At 39.3% G+C, this 14464-nt stretch overlaps 1 protein-coding gene across 1 annotated transcript in view; it reads right to left on the bottom strand.

Annotated features, from left to right (window-relative positions):
- Nucleotides 1–987: 987 nt before the first annotated feature.
- The window catches only part of LOC136885761 (uncharacterized), a 40373-nt gene continuing 26896 nt past the window's right edge, over nucleotides 988–14464 (bottom strand). Inside the window, exons 5-7 of the mRNA XM_067158499.2 lie at nucleotides 10928–11219; nucleotides 5399–5587; nucleotides 988–2209 (exon numbers count right to left, since the gene is read on the bottom strand). Coding sequence (XP_067014600.1) covers nucleotides 1865–2209; nucleotides 5399–5587; nucleotides 10928–11219 — 826 coding nt within the window. The 3' untranslated portion in view covers nucleotides 988–1864. The remainder of the gene's footprint in view (nucleotides 2210–5398; nucleotides 5588–10927; nucleotides 11220–14464) is intronic.

The raw sequence follows: 14464 nt of genomic DNA, 5'->3' as shown, positions 1-14464 counted from the left end.
TGGTTTCTCCATTTTCACAAAAGCAAATGCTGGAGCTGTACCTTAATTAAAACCACGGTCACTTTCTTCCCACTTCTAGCCCTTTCCTATCCCATTGTCACCATGTCAATGTGATGTAAAGGAGATAGTAAAAAAAAATTTAAAAATAATAATAATTTATAAGTTCTTCTAGAAGAACTATCGTCCTCCATTTGCATCACACAACCTACCACTGAAACCTGTTCATACTCATAGCTTCACTCGAAGTTCATTCCCAACTTATCCTTATCTGTTCATTACGAATGTCCTTCTGCCATTGATCCTACCTGTGTGTACCATGTCTGTTACTTCCAACTCATTATTTATTTATTTTCTTCCTCTTCCATAACTTTTATCTAGGAAACTCCAGGGTCTTGCAGTGGATCACCGACTTCCATCCACTTCTCGTACCTCCCTGGAGACAGGAATGATGCATGTTGCTTCTGGGGTACTCCATAGCCCATTGTCCTGATGCACTTCGACATTTCAAATAAGCTATTATTATGGCGGGCTCACCACACCCAAAGGCATTTTATACGTAACTACCAGGTTTCAATTAAACTGCCCTTAACCAGGAGAACAGGAGCTGCATGTTGGATTTCAGAGGCATTTCTTCCACTGGAGAACCGGCACCCTTTTAAAAAAGCTCCGCCACCCAAAGCCTCCTAACAACAATTTTCAGTTAAATACAGATTATGAGTATGATATCCCTGGTCCATCCAGTTTTCACTCCCGTGCAGGCAAGTGACCCTCAGCAGGATTACATGACTTAAGTGGAAGAGACCCAAAGGAAAGCAGCACGATTTGTTCTTGGAAATTTCTGGCAAAAGAGTAATGTTACAAAAACCTTGCAAAGTATGGGCTGGGAAGATTTGAACTAAGGAGACCAGCTACTCAACTACGCGGTATGTTCCGAGCTGTCAGTGAAGAGATGGCAGACAATGGCATCTGTGGACGAATAAGCTTGAGTGGAGCTTTTAAAAGAGGAAAAAGATCATACTATGAAGATAAAGTTGGAATTAAAGAGGCCAAATTGAGACAAATATTCTTTTGTAGGAAGAGGAATTTGGAACTGGAGTTATTTACCACGGGAGACATGCGATAAATTTCCAACTTGTTTGAAATCTTTTAAGGAAAAACTAGGTAATTTGCACCTGAGTGACAGCCCTAACTGCAGAACAGTGGTGATTGAAGTCGGCGTGATGTATAAAAGTGACACACTTACATCAGGAGATCTGCATACACATTAAAGAACCATTTTAGGGCAGCAACCTGACATTTCTTAAAATCTATAGCAACTGAAAGGGAGTTAAACACACACACAAAATTATCATCAGACATGATATGTTTTCGGTTTGTCAATGGGAAAGAGAAAACTACTGGGAATCTTTATATTTTGTGAAGACTCTGCTCCACATCTGAACCGAAGCTCGACTGATCACGATTTCATCTAATTCTAATCTATCTTGTAAATAATTTATATAACTATAGTATAGCTTCTGCTACTTTGTGCAGGTTTTTTAATATGATGCCATTTAGGCAGCCTCCATGTCAACTTCGAAGATCTGCTTTATTTTACCAGAAAAAAGTAGAAAAAGAACAAGAAGAAACAATCTGTGTGTGTCATGTCTTTGCCAAGGTCAGTTGCTCTCTGCCAAGTTATTCCTTATGCAGATGGAGTTTGTTGTCAATAATCTGCCTTAGATGATCTTTCAATGCTATAAACAGGAAAAGGCAACAGGATAATAAAAACCACCTCCCTGCATGGAATACAACATTGTCTCGTCCAGATAAATCAACCTGATTATCAAATTCCGTGTTTAAAATTCAGTCCGGTTATCACAGGCTACTGGCACTCTTGAAGTATCTGCTGTATGGAGTTCCGTCCAGCCGGCCAGTTACCCCGATACCGCAGGGTCAGATCTAGATTCCTCCTGCGCACCTCGCAGGCCAGGTCTTGGACGTCCTTCTCGGTAACTCCTGCCCATAATTCGAGGTCGCCGATTAGTCGCAAGTTGGGACATCTAGACATGAGAAGTTCTACGGTGTGGACACCGAAGTAGCATTCGCTGTTCATCAGAAATGTGGTGAGACATTCCAGGGGGGGATCTGCTTCGCACAGAGCCTGGAACATTACAGAGTCCAGGAACATGTCTATCTCCTGGCCGTAACTCTCCTCCTCCAGGGATACCTGTCAACATACATCAGTTCTTAGTATTACTTATTTACAAACTCAATACTACCTTAAGAGTTTTAAAAATATACTCATCAACAGATCATTTCTACCTTAAATATGAGTTTTAAACACTCCCCACTGAGGTATTTCTACCTTAAATCATCATCATTATCAGCAGCAGCACCATGTGCAATTTCCAGCTGTTGGACAAAGATACTCATCAAGTTCTTTCTACCTTAAATATGAGTTTAAAAAAATACTCATTGAGTTATTTCTATCTTAAAAAAAGAGCTTTAACAAGATACTCATCAACAAGTCATTTCTACCTTATATAAAAGTTTAAAGATACTCATTAACGACAGAGAGAGGGAAGCGGTGAAGAAAAATGTGTGGTAGAAGACACCACCTTTATCTCAGGTCTCTTCCTCTTCCTGTGTTTATCCAGTTTTCTTCTTATCCTACACTTCTCAAATCAAGACTGAAGAACAGGCAAGATGGCCCCTCGAAGAATGTTGATGAGGCTGGGAAGCAGAAATGAGCTTGTCGGGGGGGGGTTGAGAAGAGACAGATGTACTAGAACCGAGATTGATGAGAAGAGATTACATCAATTTAAAGACGGCAATGTACAGTATGAAGACGTGGAGACTGTCCTTGTCGTTTTGTGTTTTCATGTTTGTCCTTGTCCTGACCTTCTTTTGTTCCTGCTTTGCACAAAAATGTATCTACATTAAAACCTTGAAAATAAGTGTAGAAAAGAGTAAAACTCTTGTTATGACTAGAGGGGAGAAAGAAGGGAAAGGTCAGATTAGACTTGCAGACAAGCCCCTGGAAGTAGTGGAAACGTTTAAATACCTGGGGAGTGAATTAATGGAGAATGCTCGACTGGATGCTGAGATTAGTAAAAGGATTCAAGCTGGAAGTTGTTTCTATCATAGTGTAAGAAATATGTTATGGGACAAAGATGTGCCAATTGGAAGCAAAGGATACTATGTACAAGAAGTATTACGTACCCATAACAACTTACGGACCAGAAACTTGGACAATGACAAAGAAGGATGAGAGTCGAATACAGGCAGCCGAAATGAAATTCTTGAGGAGTATGATACAGAAGAGTAGAAGAGACAAAATAAGGAATGAGAAAATCCGGGAAGAAATTGGAGTGGAAAAAATGAATGATAGAATAGAGAAGAGCCGACTAAGATGGTTTGGGCACATGAAGCGAATGAGCGACGAAAGAATGCCAAAAAAGGTGATGGAAATGCAAATCCAAGGAAGGAGAGGCCGTGGGCGACCACGATTGAGATGGAAGGATACCATCCAACGCAGCATAATAGAAAGAAACCTGGACTGGGACACAGTGTTGGAGGAGGAGTGGTGGAAAGACCGAAGAAAGTGGAGAGGAACCATATTTGCCCCTACCCGGCTACAGCTGGATAAAGGGAAATGATGATGATGATGATGATGATGATGATGATTAAAATCTTGTTAATTCAAAGTCATTGGGATGCAAAAATCAGACTTTGAATTACATGATTTTGAATTAAGGTACGGTTTACATATCCGCATCTTACACATATTTGATATTTCATATATCAAATACATGTAACTTCTTTAAAGTTACAATAAACAGTATTGAATAGGTGAAAACCTTTAGTATTTGTTTTACATTATATTGCTCTTTCAATACGGAACAACATGAAATTTATTACCTATGAACTTTCTTATGACGAGGGGAGGAAATCTCTCGCTTCTGTCTGTATTGCAACACACTACAGTGACCCCACCCTTGTACGATTTTCCAGCCTGGCACTTCTCTCATTTAAAACCGTAAGTCCATTTGGGCTCAGTATTAAACAGAGAAAAAACCCAATCCAGTTTCTTCGCCAGTGACAATATTCCTAGTGGCGTACAAATTTATTATAACAGCGATGCTTTTTCGCCAACTGTCGGCACCGCCAGTGTTCGCGGATTCTTCTTCTCCGCACATGCCTGCTACGTGATGATGTGGTGTTGCTTAAAATGCTGAGTACAAAAGAATTATGATTTCACTCAAACTTAGCAACTACGAAGCAAACTGTAGACACACCAAAAGTGAAAGTGCGGAAAGCTACCCCTGAACATTCCAGATGACGCATTCTATCGTGATACGGAGCAATTTAAAGGCAGTTTGAAAGTCGGAATTTCGGTAATGGGACTAACATCGTTCTTTGAAATACGAATTATCCGTATTTCAAATTAAACAATTTAAGTAACATGCAAAACCGTATGTTTCCAGGATCGAGACCTTCAAATTAGGCAAGATTCTGAATTAACCAAATATGAATTATCGAGGTTCTACTGTAGGTGACTGAAGGTGAGAAGCATACAATAATTATTTAAGATGGGGAGGAACTCTTGAGCTTTAAAATCAAGATTAGAACTGTAATCGGAACAGAATTATTATTCACCACATGCACCAAAAATGCAATAGAACGTGTTTGTGAATATAAAATGTTACCTGTAATGAAACACTTTGTAGCTCATGTACACTACAATCAAAATTCAGCATCCAATAATAAATTCATGAGCAATTTGAAACACTGGCTACCAGTTCTAAGTCTTGAAAATATCACACAACTTAATTTCTCCTTTAATGAAAGGATATTATAATTCCTTCTTTGTGCAGGAAGGTTTATATCAGGACCAGCAAACACAGCAATAACACCTGCCCAAAAGAAAAGTGTCACTGTTGTCTCATCCCACCAGAAAAAGCTGCAGCGGTGCAACATGTCCTCTTTCTTCAATCAAGAAATTAAATTTGAGGAAACCACCCACCAGTATTGTGTATCGTGCTTGTCTCTACTGAGAAACTGAGGAGATAATGTAACAGGAGTGCCTACAGATTAACAGAATTTGGCGACTGTTGCTTGCTACATCCGGGGGGGTCCTGGAAACATCACTATAAGAGAGTCTTCTCCCTGATATTTAAGTACAGGCACCCACTGACTTGTGTCACTTCATCTTGATAAGGGTTAACTGAACAGTAATTGAAACATCAACATGTTTATAATAAAGTGACCTTAACAATAACAAAACTGAATGTCCTGCTGTTTTAACTTCATTTATTGGCCAAGGGCACAATGTTCACAAACTCCAAGTGGTGAGTATGACTAATACATCCTCACAGTTCAGATTCATTCCATTAGGAGGGAAGTATGAACCTACCTCGAAGTGGGAGAGCCGTGGAGCGTTCACGAGCAGGGATGTGAAGGGCTCTCTGGACCCCACTCGAACACGGCACGACGTGAGGTGTGTCAACTGCCCTGCCTGGTTCCAACTGCCCTCCAGTTTGGCTCCTAGCTCCATCAGGTTGGGACACAGTTCAGCCAACAAGCTGATGTCTAAGGGATGATTCTGAAAAACAAAATCGTAATAATATAATTTTGAATTTTCTGCATACTGTAAATGTAACAAACTATACGGATAGATCTTCACTCACTCTGCTATGTATAAATAGCAAAATAGGATTGCACAACTGTTGTTAATATTTTCCATATGTGTATACTTCACAGAATCTTTTGCTGTGCAACAGCAAGAAATGAAAATAGACATGAGTGTTTACTTAATTGGAAATTTTGGGGGAAATTTTTTTTGTATAATATGTAAAAAATTTCCATTGTTAATGAATTTTCTATTTATTTATTTATTTATTTATTTATTTATTTATATATTTATATATTTATTTACTAGCTGTAGTACCCAGCTCTGCTCGGGCATCTTCTTTGAATGTCTGATTTTAGGATTTGTACCAACTGTTTGAAGTGATTTATTTTGTAGATTTCTTTATTGTGACGTTGACTGATAGTTTATGAACTCATTTATAAATTTAGAATTATTGTTATGTGTTTTAATTTTAAGTTTTAGCTTGAGATTATAATTTAGCATTAAGCAGTCACAACTGATCAAAAATATGAAGAATGAAACATGTATAAAGTTCCTTTTTAAACATTAAAATTATTTTGTGACAAGACCTCTTATTTAAATTGAGAATCTTCCTACTCGTGGAACTCAGGACTTCCAGAGTAAAATAATTGTCATTCTAATCGTGACTGTGATATTTACAGAGAAACTCTATATGTGGTTCAACCTTTGTATAACTTTTCATTTATGACTAGACTTTTTTATTTATTTGAGAATCCTAAGTCAAACTCAATACTTTCAAAATTCTAAGTGGAGTGAAAAGAATTATGTTAAGTGTCATTCTAATCGTGACTTCAGGATTTTGAAATTGTGATTATTTGAAGTTTTATTCTCCAGATACTTTTAGGGGCATCGTAAGTCCCATATTAAGTGTGTTTATAAGTGCACTGATATAATGGTGATATATATATTTACGATTGCTTGTTCTCGTACTTGCTTGAAGATGACGCTCACCAGCATCGAAACTAGTTCCAAGTAAATGTTATAACTTATTTGTGGATTTTTAAGTTTACTTATCTATTATTCTCGGTTCAATACGGACTTAAAAATGGAATTCTTAAATTTAAACATCCGACCGCGACCGCTGTAGCAGAGGAGAACCCCCGTTTTAATGACAATGTTATTATAACCTTCGAAAATTTCTATATTAATCTGTGCAATATCCTTCGGTTACAAAGAGAACCCTTTTACTGATTCATCCATTATTACAGGCAAATTCAAGGGCATTAGTTCATATCCGTTATCAATATTCATACACTCTACCAAATACAGTATATAACTCTACTCCAGCTTTTATATTGAATGCGATCGATCATCTTCCGTATCGATTCCTCGCTACGCGCGAGCGAGTTGATCTTGAGCGAGCCTGAGGTCTCTTCAGAACTCCGATTCTCCGACTCGTGTAAACAAACATCGGGATAATATGTTTTTGCAATAAGTGCAATCCCAGCAGTTGTTAACTCCTTAGAAATAAAAGCTGAAGTAAATGATTGATTAATTTTAATACTATGTACTGAAATAAAATAAGAATGTGATAATTCTTCAAGATACAGCATTGTGCATAACTAATATCAGAGGCTAGGTTATGTACTTTCATGTTCTCGTGTAAATTTATAGTGAAATATGTTATTATTCTACAGGGACCTTCAAATATGTTTCCATAATATATGCCCAGTAAACCTAGGTTAGGTGACGCCGTTTGAAGTAAGAACGTTTGCCACAAGCCTCTGGAGCGATGCTATTACAATTGGACTACTGGAATTAGAAAATACGTGCTAATGAATAAACCGCTGCTTGGAAAACACCCGCGAAAACATTTAAACAATCCGATTGCTGTTTTTTACCGATTTTAATGTGCTTTTGTGCGAGTCTGGTATCTTTCCCGACTTTTATGGAAAATCCTGTATAATGTTATGAGAACAATCTTAAACTGAAGCAGTTTTGCATTCACCGACAATAATCTGCCAAAATGAAGCACAAACTGTAACTACAGTGTATAGGGTATCTCCTTGTTTTATTGCTGTCACTGTGTAAATAATGTATGATGGTACAATTTATGTTAATAAGGCAAAGATCTCCAGAAAAGGTGTGCTTTCTACTGAAACCTTGATTTAAGGTAAGCCCTCATTTAAGGTTTTAAAAAATCAGGTCCCTGTAAAAACGTTAAATAGGGGTTCTACTGTAAGGTTTGAAACAAGAAGCATTTCATTCACATAGTTTTGCAATGTATGTTGCATACCACTAGAATTTCACATTTTAAAACATTATATTCCTTCATTAAATACAAAATTAAAACAAATTACGAGTGAATTTGGATCGCATTTTAATGTCCTTTCTGCCAGTTTTGGTCTTTTTCTCGATTTTTTGCCGGGTTAAGTGGCTCAGACGGCTGAGGCGCTGGCCTTCTGACCCCAACATGGCAGGTTCGATCCTGGCTCAGTCTGGTGGTATTTGAAGGTGCTCAAATACGTCAGCCTCGTGTCGGTAGATTTAATAGCACGTAAAAGAACTCCTACGGGAGTAAATTCTGGCACCTTTAGATCTTTTTACAGGTCTTTTTTGGGCAATTTATAGCTCTTCAACTTCCGAGCCCTAGTCATAACTGTATGTATTTATGCCTCATGCTATAGATATGACGTATACGATTCCAATCAATCAGGCTAGGGACCCCAAAAACTGTGGAACTCAACAAAAAAATATCAATCATTTTGGACATATTCTTGTTCACCCCATGCCGATGGAGACTGAACTTAGACTTACAGAACGGCATCCAGAGCATCACAATTCACCTTAGTGACCCCGAAAGCTATGGATTCACCACTAATATCAATTGTTTTATTTTATTTTTACATATCAAAACCTTCCGCATGGGTGCTATTGGTGTCTTACACCCACAGTATTTTTTCCAAGTAGTGAGTCATGTGTGTACCAAGTTTGGTTGAGAGCTATGCTGGAATATACACACATGCATCCATAATGTCAGTCGTTTTGGGCATTTCCCTTTTTCACCCCTTCTCACTCTCCATGCCGAGAGTGGATGAATTTGGACTTAAACGACATAGAGAGTGTCAATATTCATCTTAGCGACCCCAAAAACTATGGACTATGCATTAATATTGGTCATTTTCTGTTATTTTTATATTTCAACCTCGTCTACCCCTCGCCCCTAGGACTGCTAGTGGTGTTTTACCCCTACAGTAGTTTTCTTCAGATATTTTACCCAGATAACTTAGTGAGTCATCTGTGTACTAAGACTGGTTGAGAGCTATGCTGAACATACACATACATCCATAATCTCAGCCATTTCGGAGATACTTTTTCATCTCTTCTCAGCTCTCATGCTGATGGGGACTAAACTTAGACCTAAAGAGCATCCAGATTGTCATTATTCATTTTATCAACCCAGAAAACTATGGATTCGACATGAATGCTGGTCGTTGTCAATTACTCCTTTAAGCATCACACTCCTCATCCCCGCCCCTTTTTTTTCCATATAGTAAGTCATATGTGTACCAAGTTTGGTTAAGAGGATCCGTCCGTCCACCCATCCATCCATCATCCTAGTCATTTTGGATATTCTCTTTCAACATTTCTAAACCTTCATTTTAACTGGGGCTGAACTATGACTTAAAAGGCATGCAGAGTGTCAAAGTTCATCTCAGCGGCCCCAAAAATTAAGGATTCAAGACTGATATTGGTCGTTTTTGATTATTTTTACATTTCACCCCTCTCTTAGGGGTGCTAGGGTCTTGTCCCCACAGTATTTTTTTTCCCATATAGTAAGCCACATTTGCACCAAGTTTGATTGAGTGCTATGCTGGAACATAAACACATTTCTAATCAGACTATCATGATATAGAGTAAGGCGCTGTCGCCTAGCGACAATCTGTCCATCAAGGTCGATCCAATCTTGGTGTGACTTTGTAATTAAATTAATTACATAAAATTACTATTAAATTAATTACATAAAATTAATCATCATAAAAAATCTACCTATCAGATTTCAAACTAATTGCCAAATACTCCCAGGAGAAATGAGAATAAATTGTGAAATTTTCAGTGAAATTGGTCCAGTAGTTTTTGTGTCCATTCGAAACATTCATTTTTATATATAGGAAGATAGATTTAATTTTGAAATGCGATATCTGTTCTTTCAACAGCCTATCATCAGTTTGTTGGTAGCGACTGATATGCAGAAGTACGAACCCTGAAATAACGGGACCGCTTCGCAGGCTATGCACAGTGCTGGTCAATGCACAAATTGCTAGTAAGCTTATAGTAACCACATGGAAGAATGCACTTGGTCTCTAACATATACCAGTCTCTGTGCTAATGTAAGTGAATAGTGATTGGCAATGGATAAGATAAATGGAGCCGAGCAAGTTAGCGCTGGAGTTTGGGGCACAAAGCTGAGAGGGAGAGACTGACTTAGGGCCTATGAAACTACCACGAATGAAATAATCAGTTCTCTAGATTACAATGAGATGAAATGAAATGGCGTATGGTTTTAAGTGCCGGGAGATCCCAGGACGGGTGCAGGTCTTTCGATTTGACAGCCGCAGGCGCCCGCGTATCGTGATGAGGATGAAATGAAGACAACACATATGCCCAGCCCCCGTGCCAGGAAAATTAACCAATGATGGTTAAAATTCCCGACCCTGCTGGGAATTGAACCCGGGACCCCTGTGACCAAAGGCCAGCACGCTAACCATTAAGCCATGGAGCCGGACACAATGAGATGAGACCTCTTTGATAAAAAGAGCCTTTTAATGTACACGTCTCCTAGTCATGGCCATCCATCAATACTTCAACCTCTTTGATAATATGTCTCTCACTTACGGCCATCCATCAATACTTCAACCTCTTTGATAATGTCTCTCACGCATGGCCATCCATCAATACTTCACATCACAGCCTGCAAGATTACATCGACCATCTGTAATCTAACTCCCCTCTTTGATAATATGCATCTCAGCCATGGCCATCCATCAGTACTTCACATCACAGCCTGCACGGTTGCTAGGTAACATCATGTCATATATTTTGTATCATTAATTATGTGATGCAAATTTTCAGATGACCCCCAACCATAAGGCATATTCATGTGAAAATCACCACCCCTAACTATCATATACTTAAGTAGCTCATGCATTTTGCCTGCTTGTATGCACAAGGTTTGCAAAGAGTAGGGAAAGAAGAACAGCTGAGTGGAATGTTGAGTTTCCAACTTGTGAAGTTTATAACGTGCAATGATGAGTTTCCTTCGGTTCTTACCTGGTCAACTATGACAAGTTTCTTGAGGCGCGCTCCATGCTGAAGCAGCAATTCGTGCAGTTCGTATCTGAAGTCGCAGAAATCAAAGTCGATGGTGAGTGCTGACAGCGCACAGAAGAGGTTCACAGTGGGAAGGTAGTTTCCACGCGTGTACAAGCTTGTAACGTGAGGCACTGCCCGCGACAGCTGCGCCGCTTTATCTGGCGGCAGGCAGGTATCCCACAGGTCGGTCAAATTCAGCTGCAGGTCTGGCTTAGCACTCTGGAGACTGAGAATAGCATCCCCCACATTTCTGGAAATTCAAGTATTTCATGATATTTTTTTTTTTTTTTTAGCTATATCACAAAACACTCTACTACATTTTAACTATCCACCGAATGTGCTCTTCAGAGTTTTTTCACCAAATAGTATTTTTGCTGTATATATCATTTTTAATCTTAAAATAATGCATACATACATACAAGAGCAGATCAAATGAAAACTTAACAGAAACAGCAGAATTAAATCAACAAGGATTATTTCAAAAATAATCCCCACAGTTACGCAAGCTCTTGCTCCACTGTTTCAGCAAGCAGTGAATATGCTGCTTGTAGAACTTCTTTGGCTGAGACTGGAACTCATTGCAAATAATGTCCATGAATCCATTGTACCAGTAGAAGCGTCTTTTACAACAGATCAACGATATGAAAGTCACACTGTCATAGATCAGGTCTACGGTGTGGGTGGTCAATTGAAAATGGCATTGAAGGTTTGGTACATTAACTCGGCCAGTGAAGTCGTGGACAATGTTTGCAACTAGATCAAATCTCAGACAAAGGAGTTCAATGAACAGGGTATTCACTACCTCGTGAAACAATTCGACAAGTGCTCTTGTAACTTAGAAGATTACTTTTAAAATAAACCTTGTTGATTTCATTCTGTAACCCCTGCTCCATTTTCATTTGAGCCACCCTTAAATACACACATACTTAATTATAAAATGTCATGCCCTTTTGTTCGTTCAGTCTGCAGGTTTCCCTTCCCGTCCAATTCATCATCATCATCATCATCATCATCATCATCATCATCATCATTTCCCTTTATCCAGCTGTAGCCGGGTAGGAGCAAATATGGTTCCTCTCCACTTTCTTCGGTCTTTGCACCACTCCTCCTCCAACACTGTGTCCTAGTCCAGGTTTCTTTCTATAATGCTGTTCCCATCCAATTACTTTAATTATAATCCCTTTCTCCACAACTGGTTAGACACTTTCTCAATATTTTTCTTGCGTCGCACCGACACAGATAGATCTTATGGCGACGATGGGACAGGAAAGACCTAGGAGTGGGAAGGAAGCGGCTGTGGCCTTAATTAAGGTGCAGCCCCGGCATTTGCCTGGTGTGAAAATGGGAAACCACGGAAAACCATCTTCAGGGCTGCCAACAGTGGGATTCGAACCCACTATCTCCCGGATGCAAGCTCACAGCTGCGCGACCCTAACCGCACGGCCAACTCACTTGGTTTTCTCAATTCTCTCACAGAATGGTAAGGCATATTGGGATCAAGATGAGAAAGAATATTAACAAAGCATTTTTTGAATACCACTCCATTCATTTCCTCGTGATAAATCTTTCGTGGAGTTAGCTTTGAAACAAAGTAACTCTCCCTCTAAAAAACCTTTCTCATTGCCAATATGAATAATTACCAAAAATTTCCCTTTCCCGTAAGATTATTTCATCATCATCTGGAACAGTTTACAACCACAGGCTGGGTCTGCTTGGAACATAAGCCTCTCCATCGTTTTCTGTCCATTCACCACTTCTCTTCTCTCACTGTCGTCCGGTTCCCTCCTCTTGCCTCAATGCTCTTCTTTACACTTTCCAGCCATCTGTCCCTTGGCCTTCCTCTAGGTCTCCTTCCCTTCAACTCCATTTCTAACATCTTTCTTGGTATCCTCTCTTCTCCCATTCTCTTAACATGTCCATACCACTGCAGTCTTGATTATATTATCTTTTTCTGCAGAGTTCCCTTGTTTACCATTTCCCGAACTCTCTCATTTCTTATTCCGTCCATTCTAATTAAACCTACTCGACCCCTCTGAAACTTCATTTCCACTTCTTGGATTCTACTTTTATCCTTCTCCTTCATCACCTACGTTTCTGATCCATCATCAAAATTGACACAAAATAAGTCTTGTAGATAACTCCTTTACTTCTCTGTGGTACATCCCCTAAGCATTCTTTCACCATCATCATTTCCCATTATCCAGCTGTAGCCGGGTAGGGGCAAATATGGCTCCTCTCTACTTTCTACAGTCTTTCCACCACTCCTCCTCCAACACTGTGTCCCGGTCCAGGTTTCTTTCTCTAATACTGCGCTGGATCGTGGCCTTCCATCTCAATCGTGGTCGTCCGCAGACTCTCCTTCGTTGCATTTGCATTTCCATCACCTTTTTTGGCATTCTTTCATCACTCGTTCACTTTATGTGCCCAAAGGATTCTTTAATATTCTCAAATATTTTGTCTGATAATAAGACTGAAGAATGATAGAGGTGGAATGGGCAAATTAAAAAGATGAAGATGGGAAAACCTGTGGGAAGAGATGGAGTAGCCATTGAATCACACCTCGTAACCTGCTTGTCTTGTTTTCATATTCTTCAGATGCTGCATTTTATGCAATGTCTTATGTCTGTCTGTCATGGCTGCTTGGCATCATGAATGCCGTGCCCGATGTGCAATTTATCCCGATTTAGACAGATGGAAGCTCATGCCATGAGGATCGCCAAAGCATTTCTTTCTATCTTATCTGCATGTTGTGTGATCTTTTACAGTCTGATGTTGAGAAAGAATAATAAGATGGAGACAGTATTTTGTGATGTGGCTTTAGTCTCTTACCGAAGGTATTATAAACGTTATAAAACGTTACCCTGTACGACTCTCATAGTCTGGAGTCTGAACTATGAATACTATTTCTCAAGGTAATGTTAGTTCCTATCATTCACAGTTTAAAATGTATGTTCCTATCATTCTTGGTTTGCCATAGTTAGTAAGCCTGTTTATAAGGTGGTCTTTTGTTTTGTGTATTATTTCTTTTATATCTTGTTGCAGGCTTATTTTCCGTTACCTCCCTTCCTTTCCATGTCTACTTATGTGTGCTCATTTCGGCGACGAGCAAAAAGTGGCATCAGCCCGATTTTTCATGTGCGTGATGGGTTTGCTTGGTGTGCTTGGGTGGAGACCTTTAATTTTTCCTTATCTTTGATATCTTGACTCAAGTTCGTGCTCTGTTTTGTCGCTGATACTGTATGATTCATGTTCGTCTTTCTGCACGATATGAATACTTGTGCAGCGAGTTTGTCTATGTTGTGTGTTCTGACTGGGTATCCAACAGTTTCTCTCCATCTTCATTTCTATCGCCATACCCATGTGGGCCCAGAACATGCTCATATCCCTTTCTAACAGTTCCTCCTCTGCAGGATTATTTTTCCTATTTCAAGAGGGAAATGCTTTGGAGTCTGATCTTAAGCGCTGTGCTCTCTGTGTGGTGAGAGAAATATTATA

This window comes from Anabrus simplex, chromosome 14, assembly GCF_040414725.1.
Source record: "Anabrus simplex isolate iqAnaSimp1 chromosome 14, ASM4041472v1, whole genome shotgun sequence".
In the NCBI taxonomy this organism is placed as follows: Eukaryota; Metazoa; Arthropoda; class Insecta; order Orthoptera; family Tettigoniidae; genus Anabrus; species Anabrus simplex.
Note: the sequence above shows the minus strand (reverse complement) of the source record. Positions and strands in the feature narration are given on the sequence as shown.